The 19296-nt window shown below is 55.8% G+C and overlaps 1 protein-coding gene across 1 annotated transcript; it reads left to right on the forward strand.

The window, feature by feature from the left end:
- The first annotated feature begins 4875 nt into the window (after nt 1-4875).
- Nucleotides 4876-18888, forward strand: FBLIM1 (filamin binding LIM protein 1). The gene is made up of 8 exons (XM_054175642.1): nt 4876-5059; nt 5420-5553; nt 5657-5768; nt 6136-6305; nt 8360-8538; nt 8647-8764; nt 16839-17032; nt 18798-18888. Exons 1-8 carry the CDS (start codon nt 4876-4878, stop codon nt 18886-18888), a joined length of 1182 nt encoding a protein of 393 aa, XP_054031617.1.
- Nucleotides 18889-19296: the final 408 nt, after the last annotated feature.

The raw sequence follows: 19296 nt of genomic DNA on the forward strand, positions 1-19296 counted from the left end.
GAAGCATCCTGGGGTCCATGGGGCATGCCAAGAGGCTCCACGGGGACGTGTGTGGCACCGCAAGGACTTGTGTCCCCTCCTCCCCTCTGCCAGAGGCCGTGGGGCAGGCAGGGGGGAGGAGGAAGGAAGGAGGAGGAGGAGGAGGGAGGGAGGAAGGGGCGGTGATGCCGGGCGCTGGCTCTGCCTCCCCGCTGTCCCCGCCGCGCACGGAGGGACCCGCACCGGCAGCCCAGGTAGGGGACAGGGACGGGGACACCCCCACGAGGGGCTGCGGGGACACCCCCACGAGGGGCAGGAGGGGCTGCGGGGACACCCCCGGGCAGAGGGCCCCTCCCTACTCCGGGCAGGGGACCTCCCCCCCTCAAAGTAGCACCTCCCTAGGTCAGGGGACCACCCCCCAGGTAGGAGACCCCCCCAGGTGGAGGACTGGGGACACCCACGGTGGCGGGGACAAGGAACCCCCCCGAGATGCAAACCAGGACCCCTCAGGTCAAGGGATGAGGACTCCAGAGCTGCCCAGGGATGGGACAAAGGGACCAAGAGCCACCCCCGGGGAGGGGATGGGGGACGCCCCCGGGCAGGGGACAGGACACCCCAGAATGGGACATGGGACACCCCTAGGTAAAGCTTTAAGGACATCCTGGGACAGGACAAAGGGGCCAAGAGCCACTCCCGGGAAGGGACTGGGAATGGGACTTGGGGGGGACACGGTGCAGCCATTGCCACACAGGGGTCCCCGGGATGGGGGAGGGGGCTGCAGGGCCACTCAGTGGGAGACAGGAGATCGTGGGGGGGCTGCAAGGCCATCTCCAGGTATGGAGAAGGGGACAGAGTGGCCACTGGGGAAGGAACAAGGGGACACCAGAGGTTGTCATCCCCCCACCTCAGCCCTTCCCTTAAGAAGGAAGGCACAGGAGCAGACCCCCCCAGGGCCCAGAACAGAGCTGGTGAGGAAGGAGACCTGGCACGGCTGAGCAGAGAGCTCTGGCTGCAGCTCAGCAACGAAGAGGGCAGCTGATGGCCCTCGGGGAGGGGACAGCTGATGGCCCTCGGGGAGGGGACAGCTGATGGCCCTCGGGGAGGGGGCAGCTGATGGCCCTCCGGGAGGGGACAGCTGATGGCCCTCGGGGAGGGGGCAGCTGATGGCCCTCGGGGAGGGGACAGCTGATGGCCCTCCGGGAGGGGACAGCCACTCAGCTGGGCTGTAAAGATGTGTGGGCTATCCAAAGCCCAGCTTGAACTTGGTCTGGGTTCTGCTGTGCTTCCATGAAGAGGGAATAGCAAATGCCTCCATAAAGAGGGAGTAACAAATGCTTCCAGAGGGAATCACCAGTGCTCCCACAAAGGCAGCAGCAGGAGAGCTCTGGAGAACCTCCACCCTTGAATGGATGCAGGAGGAAAGAGTGCCACAGGCTGGGGTGCTCAGCACCCTCTTTGCTCAGACTTTGGTATCAAGAGCAGCTGCTCCCTGGGCACCCAGCCCCTGAGCTGGAAGACAGGGGAGGGGATGGGAATGAGCCCCCCCAAGCTCCAAGGAGAAAGGGTTTGTGCCCTGCCCCAGCATTTATCTGCACACAAGTCTATAGGTGCAGGTGAGACCCACCCAAGGGTGCTGGAGGAGCTGGCAGAAGAGCTCACCAAGCCACTCTCCATCACTTTTCAGGGGTGCTGGTGGGCTGGAGGTTAGCAAATGGGAGGCTCAGCTACAGGAAGGGCCAGAAGGAGGCTAAGGGCAATTACAGGGCTGGCAGTCTGCCCTGGGTGCCAGGGGAAGGCAGGGAGCAGGTCACCATGAGTGACATCCTGCATCACGGGTTCATGTTTGGCCACTCTGCTCTCCTCCTGCCTGCTGCACGAGGGGAAGGCTGTGGCTGTGCTCTGCCTGGACTTCAGGCTTCTGACACAGCTTCCCACAGCGTGCTCCTGGAGAAGCTGCCTGCTGCTGCCTTGGCCAGGCACAGGCTCTGCTGGGGGAGAGACTGCCTGGTGGCTGGGCCCAAGGAGGGGTGAGGAATGGAGTTAACCCCAGCTGGTGGCTGGTCACAAGTGGTGCTCCCCAGGGCTCACTGCCTGGGCCAGTTGTGTTCAGTAGCAGTGATCTGGATGTCTGTGTGCAGACAACAGCAGGCTGGGTGGGAAGTTGATTTGCAGCAGGGCAGAGAGGCTCTGCAGAGTCATCTGGACAGGGCTGGCTGGATGGGTTGGGGCCAACAGGATGAGATTCAACAAGGTCAAGTGTGCTGCAGAGTGCTGCACTTGGGCCACAGAACCCCAAGTGCCTTTACAGGCTTGGGGAAGAGTGGCTGGAGAGCAGCTGCTTGGTAGAGAAGGACCTGGGGGCATTGATTGATGGCCAGCTGAAGATGAGCCAGGAGTGTGCCCAGATGGCCAAGAAGGCCAACAGCAGCCTGGCCTGGGCCAGCAATGGTGTGGCCAGCAGGAGCAGGGCAGGAACTGACCCCCTCTACTTGGCACTGCTGAGGCTGCACCTCAAGTCCCGGGTTCAGTTTCAGGCCACTCACTCCAAGAAGGACACTGAGGGGCTGGAGTGGGTCCAGAGAGGGGCAACCAAGCTGGGGAAGGACCCTGAACACAGGTCCTATGAGGAGCAGCTGAGGGACCTGGGGGTGTTTAGTCTGGAGAAGAGGAGGCTGAGGGGAGACCTCATTGCTGTCTGCAGCTCCCTGAAGGGAGGCTGGAGCCAGGTGGGGGTTGGGTTCTTCTCAGGTGAAATAAATGACAGGACAAGAGGAAACAGCCTCAAGTTGTGCCAGGGCAGGTTCAGGCTGGAGAGGAGGAAAATTTTCCTCCCAGCAAGGGCTCTCAGGAACTGGGACAGACTGCCAAGGGAGGTGGTGGAGCCCTGACCCCTGGAGGTGTTTAAAAGCCACATGGATGTGGTGCTGAGGGAGGTGGTTTGGTGGCAGTGGTTGTGAGCTCTGGGTGAGTGGTTGGACTTGATGGTCTCAGAGGCCTCTTCCAACCTCAACAGTTCTGTGGTTCTATAGGGGGTCTACAGTGGCCTACAGGGGGCACAAGGTTCTGTAGGGGTCTATAGGGCGTGTGTATGAGTCTATAGGGGGTCTACAGGAGTCTGTAGAGGGGTCTATAAGGAATGTATATGGGTCTCTAAGGGTCTGTTGGTGATGTATTGGAGTCTATGAGGGTCTATAGGGGTCTGTAATGGTCTGTAGGCATCTGTAGGGGATGTATATGGTCTGTAGAGGTTGTAGGGGTCTACAGTGGTCTGTAAGGGTCTGTTGGTGATGTATAGGGGTCTGTAGGGATCTATAAGGAATGTGTATGGCTCTACAGGTATCTATAAAGGGCTGCAGGGGTCTAGAAGGGATGTATGTGGGCCTATAAAGGTCTTTAGGGGTCTGTAGGTGATGTATTGAGGTCTATAGGGAATGCATATGGACCTATAGGGGTCTATAGGTCTGTGGGTGTCTATAGGGGATGGATATAGCTCTACAGGGGTCTGTAGGGGTCTATAGAGGGCTGCAGGTGATGTATATGGGCCTGTAGGAGCCTACAGGGCTCTCTAGGGGGTGTGTAGGGGTCTGCAGGGGTCACTGGGGGATGTATATGGTCACTGGTGTGCATGCCCTGGAGCTTTGTCCCCAGCATGGAGGGACTGGCTACCCACATCCATGAGCAGGATTTGAGGGGGGAGCAGAGCTGCCCTGCCTGGGGCCATGAGAGCAGACAACTCATCACACAGGTATTGCCAAGGCTGCTGATTCACTCTGGGGATAAATCCTGCCACAGCAGCTACAGCCTCGGGGTTCCCCCCCCCCCCCCCCCCGCTCCAAACCATCCCATCTGGGAAGGGGAAGCTTCGCCCCGGCTGCTTTTCCCGTTGGGAAGCTGAACAAACATCCCTTTTCCTTCCCAAGCAGGGTTTGTCGGGGTCGGGCGCATCCTGCCGGGGGCTGCTCCGGAGCTGGGGCTGGAGGGGGCTGCTCCGGAGCTGGGGCTGGAGGGGGCTGCTCCGGGGCTGGGGGGTTGCTGCTCCGGGGCTGGCGGGTTGCTGCTCCGGGGCTGGCGGGGGGCTGCCCCGGGGCTGGCGGGGGGCTGCCCCGGGGCTGGCGGGGGGCTGCTCCGGGGCTGGGGCTGCTCCGGGGCTGGCGGGGGGCTGCTCCAGGGCTGGCGGGGGGCTGCTCCGGGGCTGGCGGGGGGCTGCTCCGGGGCTGGCGGGGGGCTGCTCCGGGGCTGGGGCTGCTCCGGGGCTGGCGGGGGGCTGCTCCGGGGCTGGCGGGGGGCTGCTCCGGGGCTGCAGGGGGGCTGCTCCGGGGCTGCAGGGGGGCTGCTCCGGGGCTGGGGCTGCGGCGGCCGCCGGCAGCCTGCCTCGGTTTCCCCATCTGCAACAATGAAGAGAGGGAAGCCCCCAAGCCGGGAGCGATTCGTGGGGAAATGAGAGGACGTGGAGGGGGAACGGGGACCTAAAGCAGCCCAGAAAGGGGTTTGGAAGAGCAGATCCTACTTTCGAGAGGAAAGTTGTGTTTTTCCTGCTGCCCGCAGGGGCCTCCCGGGGGAGGCAATAAGAGGAAACAAAAGGGGGGTTAAAACGCTTATAAAAGGGTGAGGTTTGGCCACCGTGGCACAAGCCTGGGTGATTTCTGCTGCTGCCTCGCCGAGACCCTTTGGACCCTTCACCCCGTGTCCTGGCAGGCGTGAGGTCATTTATTGCCGTGACGTGGGCCGGGGCCGCTCATTCCTTCTGCCTTTCCGGGAGGGTGAGGAGGGAGGCGGCTTGGAGCCGAAGGGCAGCGCGGCTGCGGGAGCTGCCGCTGCCCCCCCGGCCCTTGCTCTCCCTTTTACATCATTTTGCCCCACGCTGACCCCAGGTCCGTCCCTTCCATGACGTCGGCGATGCTGCCGGGGAAGGTGGAGAAGAGGATCGCTTCGTCTGTCTTCATCACCCTGGTGCCGCCGCGGAGGGAGGCGGCTGCCAAGGAGAGAGCCCCAAAGGAGCGGCAGCTGGATGGTGCTGAGGACCCCAGCACCCAGCACCCCCACACCTCCCCGCCACAGCCTCCTGAGCTGCCCAATGGAGGTGAGGGGCGTCCGTGGGGGCCCGTGAGCGGTGCTGGGAGGAGGAGGATGGTGCTGAGGATGCTGTGGGGAAAGTGTTGCTAAAGGATGTGCTGGCAAGCAGGGAGAGATGTGAGGGGTCTCTTCTGGGGGGGTTATTCCCCATATCCCTGTCCCACCCCCAGGATGGATCCGGGTGCTGGGGAAGGGCTGTGTTTGCTCGGCACTGCTGGGTGCTTATCGGTGCTGTTAGCCCGGGAGGACGTTTGCCTTTGGGGCAGGTCCCCGAGCGTGGCTGCAGAGCTGTGGGGGTGGTACTGTGATGGGGCACTGCTGGACCTCCCTGTCCCCCTGAAGCACTCATGTCTGGCTTTGGCTGCAGGAACCCACCCAGCAGCCCCTGTGCTTGTGTCCTCCCCGGTTCTTGTCCTCTCCGAAGCTCCCAAGCCCTTGTCTGCAGAGGCCCTGGGGCCTGCGCTGCAGCAGCTGGACCTGGCAGCATCCACCACCCTCCAGGTAAGGACAATGGGGTGTGATCCCCCCCAGTGCCTCAGTTTCCCCACTTCCAAGTGTGGGGCAGTAAAATGTAGCCTGCCTTTGGCCTTTCCCTGCTCACCAGGCCCCTTCCACCCTCCCTGCCGAACTGAGGCCACCCAAACTTAGCCCGGAGCAGGCAGGCAAAGCAGCGTGGCAGGATGCAAATGGGCACCTGGAGAGGGACAACCCCAGAGGTAAGGGAGGGGACCCAGCTGCACGGGGTGGCATTGAGGTTTCGGTCACCAAAGTGTACCCAGACACACTGTGCTGGCCGGGCAGAGAGGCTCTGATGGAGAGTCCTGGCACAGCTCTGCACTGGTTATGAGCACAAAAAGCCCTGGCAGAGCAGTGCTGGCAGAGGAGCTGAGGAGTCCTTTGCTTGTTTCCTGAAGCTCCTTCTCCATGCTGCTTTGGGTTTCCTGGGTGGCTTTTCTTCCACTGGAGTTCCACTTAAACATTTCCCTTTGTGGTGCCGCAGGGAGCGGGACGCTGCCCGAGCTCAGGTGGGGAAAGCGAGGCAGGCAGCACACCCAACCCTCTGTGTGTCCCTTCTGCCCCCAGACATCTGTGCCTTCTGCCACAAGGCGCTGGGGCGCGGGGAGGCGGCGGTGGAGGCGCTGCGGAAGCTGTACCACGCCGGCTGCTTCACCTGCCGCAGCTGCCAGCGGCCCCTGGCCGCACAGCGCTACTACCAGCGGGACGGGAGGCCCATCTGCGACTCCTGCTACCAGGTACCTCCCCTCCTCCAGGCACAAACAGCACCCCTGCGGGGGTGGCAGGAATCACAGAAGCACCACAGCAACAGTCAGCTTGGAGAAGACCCTCAGGATCACCGAGTCCAACACAGAACCCTGCTAAACCATAGCCCCAAGCACCACATCCAAACCGCCCTGAAACACAGCCAGGCCTGGGAACTCCACCACCCCCTGGGCAGCACATTCCAGTCCCTGACCACTCTTGCTGGGAAATTTTTTCCTACTGTCCAGTCTAAACCTATCCAGTGGCAGCTTGAGGCCATTCTCTCTTGCTCTATCACTAATTACCTGTGAGAGGAGACCAGCAGCAGCCTCTCCACAACCTCCTTGCAGGTAGTTGTAGAGAGCAATGAGGTCTCTCTTCAGCCTCCTCTTTTCCAAGCTAACCATCCCCAGCTCCTTCAGTTGCTCTTCATCAGATTTATTCTCCAGGCCCTTCACAGCTTCCTTGCCCTCCTCTGCCTTGGCTCCAGCACCTCCACATCTCTCTTGTATTGAGGTGCCCAAAACTGGACTCAACCCTCGAGGTGTGGCCTCCCCAGAGCTGAGTCCCAGGGGTCAGTCCCCTCCCTGCTCCTGCTGGACACAGCATTGCTGATCCCAGCCAGGAGGCCTTTGGCTTTCTTGGCCACCTGGGCACACTGCTGGCTCCTGTTCAGCTGCTTGTCCATCAGCACCCCCAGGTCCCTTTCTGCCAGCAGCTTTCCAGCCACACTGCCCCAAGCCTGTAGCATTGTTTGGGGTTGTTGTGACCCAAGTGGTGGTGGTGTTGAAATTAACCCCCAAAATAAACTTGCCAGACCAGCTCAGGTGGCAGTAAGTGAAGCTCTAGTTACAAGCAAGACTACAATCTAGAGCTATGGACTGCAGTGAATATGCACAAAACATACAATATTTACAGGGATTTACAATTTATACACAGCACAAGAACCTCCCCTGGACAAAACCAGGAGGTTACCAACGGCTTCCCCTTCCCTGCTCCCTTCCCCTATCCTACAAGGTGAAAGAGGGAAGAGCAGAGAGTAGCTTGTTAGTAATTAGCCCCAACAAGAACGCAGCCAAGGTCAGCAACAGCCAAGCAGAAGCTCCCAGCTGGTATCTGCTAGACTGAGGAAGACAAAAAGAGGGAGAGTTAGTTTATACAACTAACTTTATGTTAGCAGTCAGACCAATGGGATTGTTTAGAGCTCTTCCCTTCCCATCCAATGGTGATTTATTTACATTCTACCACTTTTCTACTCAGCCTGTGGAAAATTTTCCTAGGCACAGCCCAGAGCTACCATAGAGTGCTGTGGCAGGGAGCTGACCTCTCGCCGTGCAGAAGGACCTGGGAGTGCTGGTGGGCAACAAGTTCTGCATGGGACAGCAGCGTGCCCTGGTGGCCAAGAAGGCCAGTGGGATCCTGGGGGGCATTAAGAGGAGCGTGGCCAGCAGAGCCAGGCAGGTTCTCCCACACACACCTCTACTCTGCCCTGGTGAAGCCCCACCTGGAATCAATATTCATCCAGCTCTGGGCTCCCCAGCTCAGGAGGGACAGGGATCTGCTGGAGAGAGTCCAATGCAGGGCTACAAGGATGCTGAAGGGACTGCAGCACTGCCTGGGGAGGAGAGGCTGAGAGCCCTGGGGCTGTTCAGTCTGGAGAGGAGAAGACTGAGAGGGGATTTAATCAATGTTTATAAATATCTGAGGGCTGGGGGTCAGGAGGGAGGGGACAGGGACAGGCTCTGCTCAGCTGCACCCTGGGACAGGACAAGGGGCAGTGGATATAAACTCCAGCACAGGAGGTTCCACCTCACCATGAGGAGGAACTTCTTCACTGTGAGGGTCCCAGAGCCCTGGAGCAGGCTGCCCAGAGAGGTTGTGGAGTCTCCTTCTCTGGAGCCTTTCCAGTCCCATCTGGATGTGTTCTGTGTGACCTGTGCTGGATTCTATGCTCCTGCTCTGGCAGGGGGGTTGGACTGGATGATCTCTGGAGGTCCCTTCCAACCCCTAACATCCTCTGATCCTGTGTGTGTCCCCCAATGTCCAGGCCACGCTGGAGAAATGTGCCAAGTGCCAGGGGCTGATCGTGGAGCGCATCGTCCGTGCCCTGGGCAAGGGCTACCACCCTGGCTGCTTCTCCTGCAGCGCCTGCGGCCGCGCCATCGGCACCGAGAGCTTTGCCGTGGACGAGTGGGACGAGGTGTACTGCGTGCCTGACTTCTACAGGTTGGGGAAGGAGGAAAGGGGGCAATAACCCCCCCACATTTTGGGGGGTGGTTCAGCTTGTCAGCATCACCCCAGGGGGCTCAGGCTGCTCCGGTTTGCTCCCACCAGGAAATATGCCACAGTCTGCAGCGCCTGCGAGCTCCCCATCATCCCCGGCCAGGACAAGGACACCTACAAGATCGAGTGCCTGGGACGCAGTTTCCACGAGGGCTGCTACCGCTGCGAGGTACCCCCCAGAACACGAGGGGTTTGGCACTGGGCCCTTTGCAAAGCATGGCCACAGGGCTGGTTTCTAAGCCACCAGTTTATCTTGCAAGTAATGGAGAAGGGGCAAAACCAAACAGGTAGGGGGAAAAGGACAATGTGGTCAGCCAGGGAAGCTTCAGCTTTTCATGCTTTCAGTGGAAGACAGTGAGAGAGTTGGGGTTGTGCAGTCTGGAGAGGAGAAGGCTCCAAGGAGACCTAATTGTGGCCTTCCAATATCTGAATGGGGCTACAGGAAAGCTGGGGAGGGACTTTTTAGGCTGTCAGGGAGTGATAGGACTGGGGGGATTGGAGGAAAACTACAAGTGGGGAGATTGAGATTGAATGCTAGGAAGAAGTTGTTCCCCATGAGGGTGGTGAGAGACTGGCACAGGTTGTCCAGGGAGGTGGTGGAAGCCTCATCCCTGGAGGTTTTTAAGGCCAGGCTGGATGTGGCTGTGAGCAACCTGTGTGAGATGTCCCTGCCCATGGCAGGGGGCTTGGGGCTGGATGATCTTTGCGGTCCCTTCCAACCCTGACAGTTCTGTGATTCTGTGTTTGTTGTTTTTTCTGAGTGCTGGGAAGTTTTACAGGAAGGAAGGGATAAACAACAACCTAAAAGTTGGCCTCCTTTTTTTCTCTCTCTCCTTCTTGCCCCCAGAGCTGTGGGATGCCTCTCTCACCAGAGCCAACAGAGAATGGGTGCTACCCCCTGGGTGACCACCTCCTCTGCAAGCCCTGCCACATCCGCCGGCGACATGAATCCTCCTGCTAAAACCCTGTGGCATCATCTCCCCCTTCCAGTGCCAGCCACCAAAAAGGGAGGGGGGGGGAGGGGGGCACCCTCTGGGATGTCCTCTGCAGTCAGACCTGGGTGCTTGCTGCCCCCCCAAATAACTCCATTTGGGTTTGTCACCAAAATATACCCCAGACCTCGACCCACTGGACTGGCTGGGCAGAGAGGTGCAGAAGTGGTGTCCTGGAGTGGCTCTGTGCTGGGTATGGACATAAAAAGCCCTGGCAAAGCAGCAGCAGCAGAGCTGAGGTTTCCTTCACTTATTTCTGGTTTAAAACTTCTTTTCCAAGGCTGCTTTGGTTTTCTTGGGTGGTGGGTTTTTTTCTTTCTTCTCCAGTTCCCTCGGGGTTTCACTTCCAATGTTTCTCTCTGTGGTGGTGCAGGGAGCAGGCACTGATTTAGTTACTTGTAGTTAAATAAACTCTCGAGATTAACACACACACACACACACACACACCCCTCGCTTCTTTCATCCACCCTGCATTCCAAACTCATAAAACACATGGTTAAAAATAAGAAAACACAAAAAAGAGCCATTTTTATAGGTAAAAATGGGGTCACTCGGGGTCACGGTGCAGCTGGCTTTGGGGTGCAATGGTTTGGCAGCTGCTGCTGTTGCCCAGCAGAGAGCCGAGGGTGGTTTGTCGATTTGGTCTCGATTAAGGGCGTTTTGGTGGTGGGATTTACTTTTGCTGCCAGCCTGCACTATCCGAGCTCCATCTCAACCGAGTCCCAAAGCCAGCAGAGGGCAGGCGGAGCACAAATTCCTCCGTCAGGCAGAACAGCTCCAGCTAAACGCTGCCTCTCCTCCACCCGCCGCAGCGCTGGGCTGCTGGGGAAGCCCGACAGCCGCCTTTGGACGTTATCCAGGATAATACTTCTGCCATCAGAAGCTTTTTGATCCTCTCTCAGTCCGTGCCCCAAACCAGCAGAAAGGAGCCCAGCTCTCTGTGTGCCCAACATCTGCACAGCCGATGTCACCGGCGGGTTTGTTTTGCGAGGGCGTTGCAAAGCCGCTGGAGAAAGAAGAGCTTTCTTTTTAACCAAAAGTGCTTCAAAAGCCACAAATCGAGAGCAGAAAATAGCGAGCACGTCTCCGAGGGTTTTTAATGCTTTCCTGATGGGGGGGGGGGGAAGGAGTTGCCAGCAGCTTCAGGGTGATGTGGTACAATGGCTCTGTGGTGTTCCTGAATGAAAGGGTTAAGGTACGGTTCGTGTACGCGCTGGAGTCTGCAGGGCTGGTTGATTAATCACATCAACCCAACAACTATTTCCTGCCCCATCTCCCAGGTCTGTTACTCAACCTTTGTTAATGTGAGTCTACTCCCCCCCCCCCCCCCCCCCCCCCCCCCCAGCAATCAGCCATACCATCCAAAACAGCAGATGGAGAGAGGTGATTCTGCCACTGTGCTTTGCTCTGGAGAGACCTCGCCTGGAGCGCTGCGTCCAGCTCTGGTGCCCTCAGCACAGGAAGGACGTGGACCAGAGGAGGCCACAAAAATGATCAGGGGGTTGGAGCACTCCTCTGGGAGGACAAGCTCAGGGAGCTAGGGTTGTTCAGTCTGGAGAAGAGAAGGCTCCAGGGAGACATAACAGCAGCCTGCTCGTACCTGAAGGGGCTGCAAGAAGGCCGCAGAGGGACTCTTTACAAAGAGCTGCAGGGACAGGACCAGGGGCAATGGTTTGAAATGAGAGAAGGGCAGATTTAGATTGGGTGTGAGGAACAAGTTCTGCACCATGAGGGTGATGGAACACCCCAACAGGTTGCCCAGGAAGGTGGTTGAAGCCCCAGCCCTGGAGATATTCAAGGTGAGGCTCAGCAGGGCTCTGGGCAGCCTGTTCTAATGGAGATGTCCGGGCTGACTGCTGGGGGGTTGGACTGGATGAGCTTTGGAGGTCCCTTCCAACCCAAACCATTCTGTGATTCTACCTTGCCATAAACTTATTTATAAATAGGATGCTAATGTAAAGTTGTGGTCTGTCCCTGCCACAAAAGTAGGTGGCTTTGGGTCTGGCTGGAATCACAGAATGGTCGGGGCTAGAAGGGAGCTTGAGAGATCATCCAGTCCAACCACCCTGCCAGAGCAGGGTCACCTAGAGCAAGCCTCACAGGAATTCATCCAGACAGGTTTTGAGTATCTCCAGAGAGGGAGGCTCCACAACCCCCCTGGGCAGCCTATTCCAGTGTTCTGTCACTGTCACAGTGACATAATTGTCCTCCTGCTTCCATGGCACTTCCTCTGCCTCAGCTTCCACCACTGCCCCTTGTGCTGGCATTGGGCATCACCCAGCAGAGCCTGGCTCCAGCCTCTGGGCACTCAACCTTTATGTGTTTGTAAACATGAAGGAGGTCAGCCTTAGTCTCCTCCAAGCTGAAGAGCCCCAGCACCCTCAGTCTGTTCTCGTAAGGAAGATGCTCATCCCCATGTCCCACGCCAGGGAAGTCCCATGGCTGAAGTCAGCTCCTGCTTTCCAAAGCCTCTCAACCTGTGGGGAAAAACCCAGCAGCAACAACCCTGGGAGAGCAAAGGGCTGCTGGCTTTTTGGCACCACGGGGATTTTGCTGTGCAAGGCTGTTGGGGAGGATGGAAATGTCAATGCTGGATGCATTGCACACCAAGTTTTAATCCTCCACACAGCACCCGTGGGTGCTCGGTGAGCTATGTCACCCCTCCGCTGAGCTAACGGTGGGAACGGGTCAGGGATTTCCCCTGCAGAACAAGCTCTCAGCACTGGGAACTTGGCCATTTTTAGCCACAAGTAGGCAGAGAAAGGTTTATTATCAACATGAAGCCATGGAGAAGATGCTGGAGGGTGAGGAGAAGGGCAAGACACAGCTGAAGAGTCTGGTGATGCAGCAAAGGGATGTAGAGGCGGTCAGCTTTGGCACGTTTTTTCAGGAGTGAGGGATGACGAAGGCCAGGGATGGATGGACATAGAATCATAGAACAGTTTTGGTTGGAAAAGACCTTTAAGATCATAGAGTCCAACCATTAGCTGACTCTACCAAGTATACTACTAAACCAGGTCCCTCTGCACCACATCTCTGCAGCTTTTAAACACCTCCAGGGATGGGGATTCAACCTCCTCCCTGGGCACCCGGTTCCAGTGTTTGAGAACCCTTTCAGCCAAAGGATGATGTAGCCAGGTGGGGGTTGGTCTCTTCTCCCAGGCAACCAGCACCAGAACAAGAGGACAGAGTCTCAAGCTGCACCAGGGGAAGTTTAGGCTGGAGGTGAGGATAAAGTTCTTCCCAGAAAGAGGAATTGGTCATTGGGATGTGCTGCCCAGGGAGGTGGTGGAGTCCCCATCCCTGGAGGTGTTCAAAAAAGGATTGGATGTGGCACTTGGAGCCATAGTCATGAGGTGTTGGGTGCCAGGTTGCACTTGATGATCTCTGAGGTCTTTTCCAACCTTATTGATTCTATTCTATTCTATGGTTCTAATACCCAGATTAAACCTCTCCTGTTGCAACTTGAGGCCATTTCCTCTCACCCTAATGCTTGTAAATAGGTGGAAGAGACCAACACCCACCTCACTCTAACTTCTTTTCAGGCAGTTGTAGAGAGCAATAAGGTCTCCCCTCAGCCTCCTCTTCTCCAGACTAAACAACCCCAGTTCCTTCGGCTGCTCCTCACAAGACCTCTTCTATAGACTCTTCATTGGCATTGTTGCCCTTCTCTGGACCTGCTCCAGCCCCTCAATGCCCCCCTTGTAAGGGGGCCCCCATTCACCACCCCATTAACCAACACCACACTTACCTTACAATTCTTCAACAGCACTAAAAGAATTAATAAATACCCTTTGAAATACTAAATCACAACTGATGGAAGCCTGAAAGGAACAAAACCTGACATGGAGCTAAGAGGATCAAAGACTGATCTAAGCCATTTTCTTCTTGGCTGAGGCTTGAAGCAGTGCAAGCTGAGGCAGAGGTTGCATCGCTCCGCCTGGCAAAGCACAGCTCTGCGTTTTCCCCCGGAAGGAGCTCGAGGAATTTCCAGCGCCGGCCAAGCCATGCGGAGGTTCCGCAGGGGCGAGGCTGCAGGAGCTGTGTCCCATCCTGCTGCCGAGCAAGCCTGCTTTGGTTCAGCCTGGGCTTGGGCTCCTCACCCTCGTGCAAGTGATTTTGCAAGCACCCAGGTCTGCCAGCAACAACAAAACACAGCAGGAACGCACGAAGCTCTCGCTCTGCCCTGGAAGCCCCCAGAGCCCTGCAGAGCCCCCTGAGACCACCTTGGTAAAACCCACTGGAGGTCTCTCTTGCCTTATGCCCAGTGGCAGTGCAAAAGGGCAAAGAGGATGGGACACTTCCAAGTCACGCTGGCCGGGCTCTGCCCTTCCCTTGGCTGCTGCAATAAACCCGTCTTTTCTTGCAATCCTTGGCAGGCCAGGGAGAGCTGGGAGGGACCTGGCTGCCCTCCAAGGAGAAGCAAATGCAAATATTTCTTCACTTCAGGCTGGGTGCGGCCTGGGGATAAAATTTCCCTGGGCTTTCCCAGCAAAGGCATCTGATACTGTACCCTGCTGCGAGCCCGGTTTGCTCCCAGGAACACAACGGCGTACTCCATAAAACCCCCCGAGGGTCTCGTTCCTGCAACTCCAGGCACTGTCTGGTTTTTAAATGAGCTTTTAAATGCGAGGAGAAGCTGCCAGGCACGGCCACGGTGTTTTTACAGCAGTGGTCAGCACCTTGCTGCCTAACAGACAAAGCCTTTTTGCAGGTTCTGTTCACAAGCTGAAGATTCTGGGGAGGGAAGCAAGCCCGGGGAGGGAAGCGAACAGGAGAGCGCCTTGCCCTGGCATCCCCCCCACCCCCACCCGTCAGCCGTGAGAAATGCAGAAAGCAGAGAGGAGTCGGATTCCTGGCGTGCCTTGGCTCTGGCATCACTGCCTCCGAGGGGCTGGGAAGGAGCCAGGAAACGCTGCAGGAGGGGGAAACTGAGGCTGAAGCAGCTTTGCTGGATGGCAAAAGAGCTGGGAAGAGGCTTAGGTGCTCGCGAGGATATTTTTTGGTGCTTTTTGTTGGGTTTTGTTGGTTTGGGCTTTTGTTTGGCTTGGTTTTGTTTGTGATTTTTGGTGGGGTTTTTTTTTGGTTGGTTTGTTCTGTTGTGTTTTGGCTGGGTTTGTTTTTTAACGGGATAGAGATGGGGTCAAATGAAGAGCTCTCCTTTGGTTCATGGCAGCTCGCTCAGTGTCGTCCTTCCCCACGGAGAGCTTGTTTCTCTTTTCTAGGCTTTCTCATTTTCATGACAACCTAAGAACCCCCTCCAGCATTTCTTAGATGAAAAGTGGTCTGATCCTGCTGGCTAAGGGAGAAAGGAGGAGGATAGGAGGGAAACCAGCAATGGATCTTGCTGGCTGAGGGAGAAGTGCGATACGAGGGAAACCAGCAAGGGAGTACGCCGGGAGCAGCCCAAGCTTTGACTTTCTCTAGCTTGGTTATGCAGTACAGAAAGTGTGTATTTAAAAGAAAAAAGGAAAGAAAAAGAAAGGAAAGGGGGGGGGGGGGGGGGGGGAAGTTTTTTCCCCTGCAAAACTGAAATACCCAGCATGATGATGTATTTTTAAAGCATGCCATGTTTTCAGCCACACGAAGTGAAATTGATGCAGCCGGTTACGCAAGGGTTGTTACCAGGCTGGGAGTGATCCACTGGGGTATGTAAAAACAACAACAACAAAAATGGAACAAAATAAAAAGGAAACAAAAAAACAAACCACCAAAACACAAAACCACACCAAAACAAAGCAAAACAAAGAAAAAAAACCCAACCAACCCACACTATTTTCTGAAAATAGATGCAGAAGCACACGGCTGAAAGTGAGCGTTGCCATTTGATAGCCCAGCTTTCCTTCATCCTATCGGCAGTAATTCCAGCATCCTGCAGCCCTATTTTCATAGAACCACAGAACTGTCAGGGTGGAAGGGACCCCAAGGCTCAGCCAGCTCCAACCCCCTGCCATGGGCAGGGACACCTCACACACCACAGCAGGTTGCTCACAGCCACCTCCAGCCTGGCTGCAAACACCTCCAGGCAGGAGGCTTCCACCACCTCCCTGGGCAACCTGTGCCAGGCTCTCACCACCCTCATGGGGAACAACTTCTTCCTCACAGCCAATCTCAATCTCCCCACTTCTAGTTTTGCTCCATCCCCCCCAAGTCCTATCCCTCCCTGACACCCTCAGAAGTCCCTCCCCAGCTTTTTTGCAGCCCCCTGCAGATCCTGGAAGGCCACAATGAGGTCTCCTGGGAGCCTTCTCCTCTCCAGCCTGCACAACCCCAACTCTCTCAGGCTGTGCTCACAGCAGAGCAGCTCCAGCCCTCTGCTCCTCCTCGTGGCCCTTCTCTGGACACCTTCCAGCACCTCCAGAGCCTTCCTGGAGCAGAGGCTCCAGAGCTGGCCCCAGTGCTCCAGCTGTGGTCTCAGCAGAGTGGAGCAGAGGGGGAGAATCCCCTCTCTGGCCCTGCTGCCCCAAATTAACCATTTTGCCCCAAGCTTCAAATAGTTTACATCTTTATTTTGCTGGAGTGTCCATCACAAGCCCAGAGCCAGGAGGGTTTGCTCATAAAACAGAGGTGTTTCTTGCCGAGGTTATCCTGCTCGTCAAGGTGGCTTATTGACCTCGGTGATTTATCACTGGGGGGAAAAAAAAGCAGAAGGGAGGAGAAAGAGGAGGAGGAGAAGGGGGAGAATAGCTCCTAAAAATAAATACATCCCTTAATTCTCCGGGCGGCTAAACTTTCCCTCACAGCTCAGCCAGGAGAACAGGCTTTAATCTCCTTGATCGGATTGCTTCGGCCGAGGGCTGAGGAGATCGGCCTCCAGTCGGTGCTTTAAGGGCAACACGTTTCGTAAAGAAAACGAGAAAGAAGGAAGCAAAGGGAGGAAATTTGCCTGACAAAAGGGGAAAGGGAAGGAGGCGGCGGCGGCCGTGGGCTGCCCCTCATGGCCCGGCCCCACAGCGCCGCCTCACCCGCGGTACTGCAGGAGCCGCCCCCCGCTCGCTTCACAAAATGGCCGCCCGGCGGGGCCACGGCGAGCGGCGCCCAGGCGACAAAATGGCGTCGGATGGGCAGCTGAGGGGAAGGACGGGCGATACACGGGCGGCGTGTAAGGGGGCTTCAGGCCTGCCAGGAGCACGGCGGAGAGGCTCGTCCTGATGTGCGGATTCCCCACTCCGGGCGGGCAGCGAAAGTGCTGTGGGTGAAACCTGACCTTAACGCCCCCACCCCGCCATTTTCTCCCCGCCGCCTTTGCAGGAGGATGTGAAAATGCTCGGAACGGCGTCTTCCCACTCGGCCACGGCGGTGGTGGAGGCCTCGGCCTTCCCTTACGCCGCCTCAGCCATCCCCCCCCTTACCCCCCCCGCCATCGCTGCCTCAGCCGCTCCCCCTCCCTCGCCACCATCGTCCCTCATTCCCTCACCGGCACCGACCCCTGAAATGGCTTTGAGGTTTTTTGGTTGTTGTTACTGGTATTTTTTTTCCCCTTTTTTCCTCATAGCGTGAAGAATCTCTGGCCCAGAATTGCTCTTTCCGCACGCACCCCGAGGTGGGTAGTTTTACGCCTGATTCTTTTCCACCGCTTCTCTCCATCGCAGAGGTCGAAACCACCACCGCCGCCGCCTCCCGCTCCGCTCACGGCACGGAAAACAACCGCAATGAGCTCAACCCAAAACACAAAAATAAAAGAAAAACCAACCCAACAACCCATCGAACAAGCCCCCCCCAACCACCCAAGGATTGGTTTCTCTTCGGTGCCCGGGAAGAAGCTGCTGCTGTTCGCCTTGCTCCCTGCCTGCCATTCGGTTAATTAAAGGCATACACTTGGTGTGAGCAGATCTGGTAATACCATTCAAAAAACAACCCCCCAAAAACCTAAAATATAACATCCAAATGCTCGTTGTTGGAGGCTGCACCAAGGTATCAGTATGCTTTTTAAATATATATGTATATAGATATTATGTTGCCTTTTCTGCCTGTTGTTAACAGGCTGCATTGTAACACTGCCCCTTCTTTGTTAAAAAGCACATGTCTAAATAGATCTGGCTTTTTGTTTTTTTCCCCAGGAATTACAGATTTAGGCCCATACAGATGCTTTTATTTATAAATTTCTACATACATAGAAATATTTTTGCATTACTACATATTTTTTAATACATCTCTGTATCTTTATATCTCTATGTACCTCTGGATCTCTATATCTACCTCTATATATACCAATATCTTTATCTATAGCTATGTTTATGTCTCCATCTATCTATCTATATCTTTATCTCTGTATCTCTGTATCTGTCTCCTTTTTCCAAGGACTGATTACAGGCTATAACCCCACACCCCATGATTTAATGATCCATCATCACTGTCATTTTGTTAGCTTTTCTTTGAAAATACATGTTTGATTTTATATTTGTATATTACCTGTGTTCTCCTCCATTGGTTTTTCCTACCACAATATATCCTAAAGGCAGCAGGAGAGACAGAGGAAGAAAAAAAAGCCATTCAAAATAATTAAAAAGAAACATGGGAAAAATAACAAAAAGCACCTTTTTTTTTTTCCTTTAATTATTATATCTGTATTTAACAATCCATGGTGGAAGTTTTGTGCCTGAGTGTTTTGTTTATTCCACAAAGCTTTTTCCTTGGGAGACCTGGGGAGGATTTGAAGAGAAGAAAAAACCAAAGCCTACACCCAGAAGAAAAACTACGCCCAGAAGGAGAAAAAAAAAAGAGAGCCAAAAAGAAAGGAAAAAGAAGCACACACACACAAAAAAAAAACCCAACCCCAAACCCCAGTTAACTGAAGCTGCAAAACGAAATCAAATAGTCCGGATCAGACAATTCCTGGCAACAAAAGCCAGAGGACAAATTAGCTGGAGTGAGATGGCAGCGCTTTGCTGTCGATCCGGGACGAGGGCTCAGTGCCTTTATCCCACCATCGAGCTCTCCAAACACCACCATTATGAGAGATATATATTTATTTCCCCCCCCCAGTCTGTGTGTGCTTTGTGTTATTTAAATCCGAGCAGGCTGCAAAACCCGAGCCGAGGCTGCCAAAGCCGCTCAGGGGCTTTATTTTTATAGCTGGCTCTGCTCCCCCCACCCCCCCGCACCGCAGCCTTGTGCAATCCTCTCCCTTTTATTATATGCTCGCTCGTTTTTTTTCCTTCCCCCTCCTCTCTGCGGCTATAAAGGTTTCTCTCCTTTTGCTTATTCCAGAAGTTTCTACGGGGGAGGGGAGCACCCACTGCGGAGCATTTGCCGCAGCGCCGGGCAGGCGTGGTCCCTGCGAGGAGGAGGAGGAGGATGAAGAGGATGCACCGCCTCTCCCAGCCTGGCAGTGTTCTTGCCAACCCTTGCTAGAATTCCCTATCCTTGAAAAGGGTGCTGGGAGGTGTTGGGGCTTTTTGTTTTGTTGTTGTTGCTGTTGGGGTTTGGTTTTTTAAAGCTTTTTTTTTTTCTTTCTTTTTATTGTCTTTTTTTTTTTTTCCTTCTCCTATTTTTTTCCGCTTTCCTTCTCGCTAAATAAATGCAAAGCAGAGCTGTCTCCTGACGGAGATGGATGAGCAGTGGGGGCTTTGCTCCCTCGCACGCACTGCCGCCAGCCTTCATCTGCCGTAGCCGCGGCACCGATGGCCGAAGTGACCTTTCCCAGGCGGTGGGAGGGAGGTTTCCTTCCCTCCTCCCTTCCCCCTCGCCCCACCACGCTCCACTTTGG

The sequence above is a fragment of the Dryobates pubescens genome, chromosome 33 (genome assembly GCF_014839835.1).
Source record: "Dryobates pubescens isolate bDryPub1 chromosome 33, bDryPub1.pri, whole genome shotgun sequence".
NCBI classification, from domain to species: Eukaryota; Metazoa; Chordata; class Aves; order Piciformes; family Picidae; genus Dryobates; species Dryobates pubescens.

Coding starts and splice junctions, on each gene's coding strand:
- FBLIM1 (XM_054175642.1), top strand. CDS start 4,876: ATGCTGCCGGGGAAGGTGGAGAAGAGGATCGCTTCGTCTGTCTTCATC. Junction 5,060..5,419: donor TCCTGAGCTGCCCAATGGAG/GTGAGGGGCGTC, acceptor CTTTGGCTGCAG/GAACCCACCCAGCAGCCCCT. Junction 17,033..18,797: donor ACCCCTGAAATGGCTTTGAG/GTTTTTTGGTTG, acceptor TGCTTATTCCAG/AAGTTTCTACGGGGGAGGGG.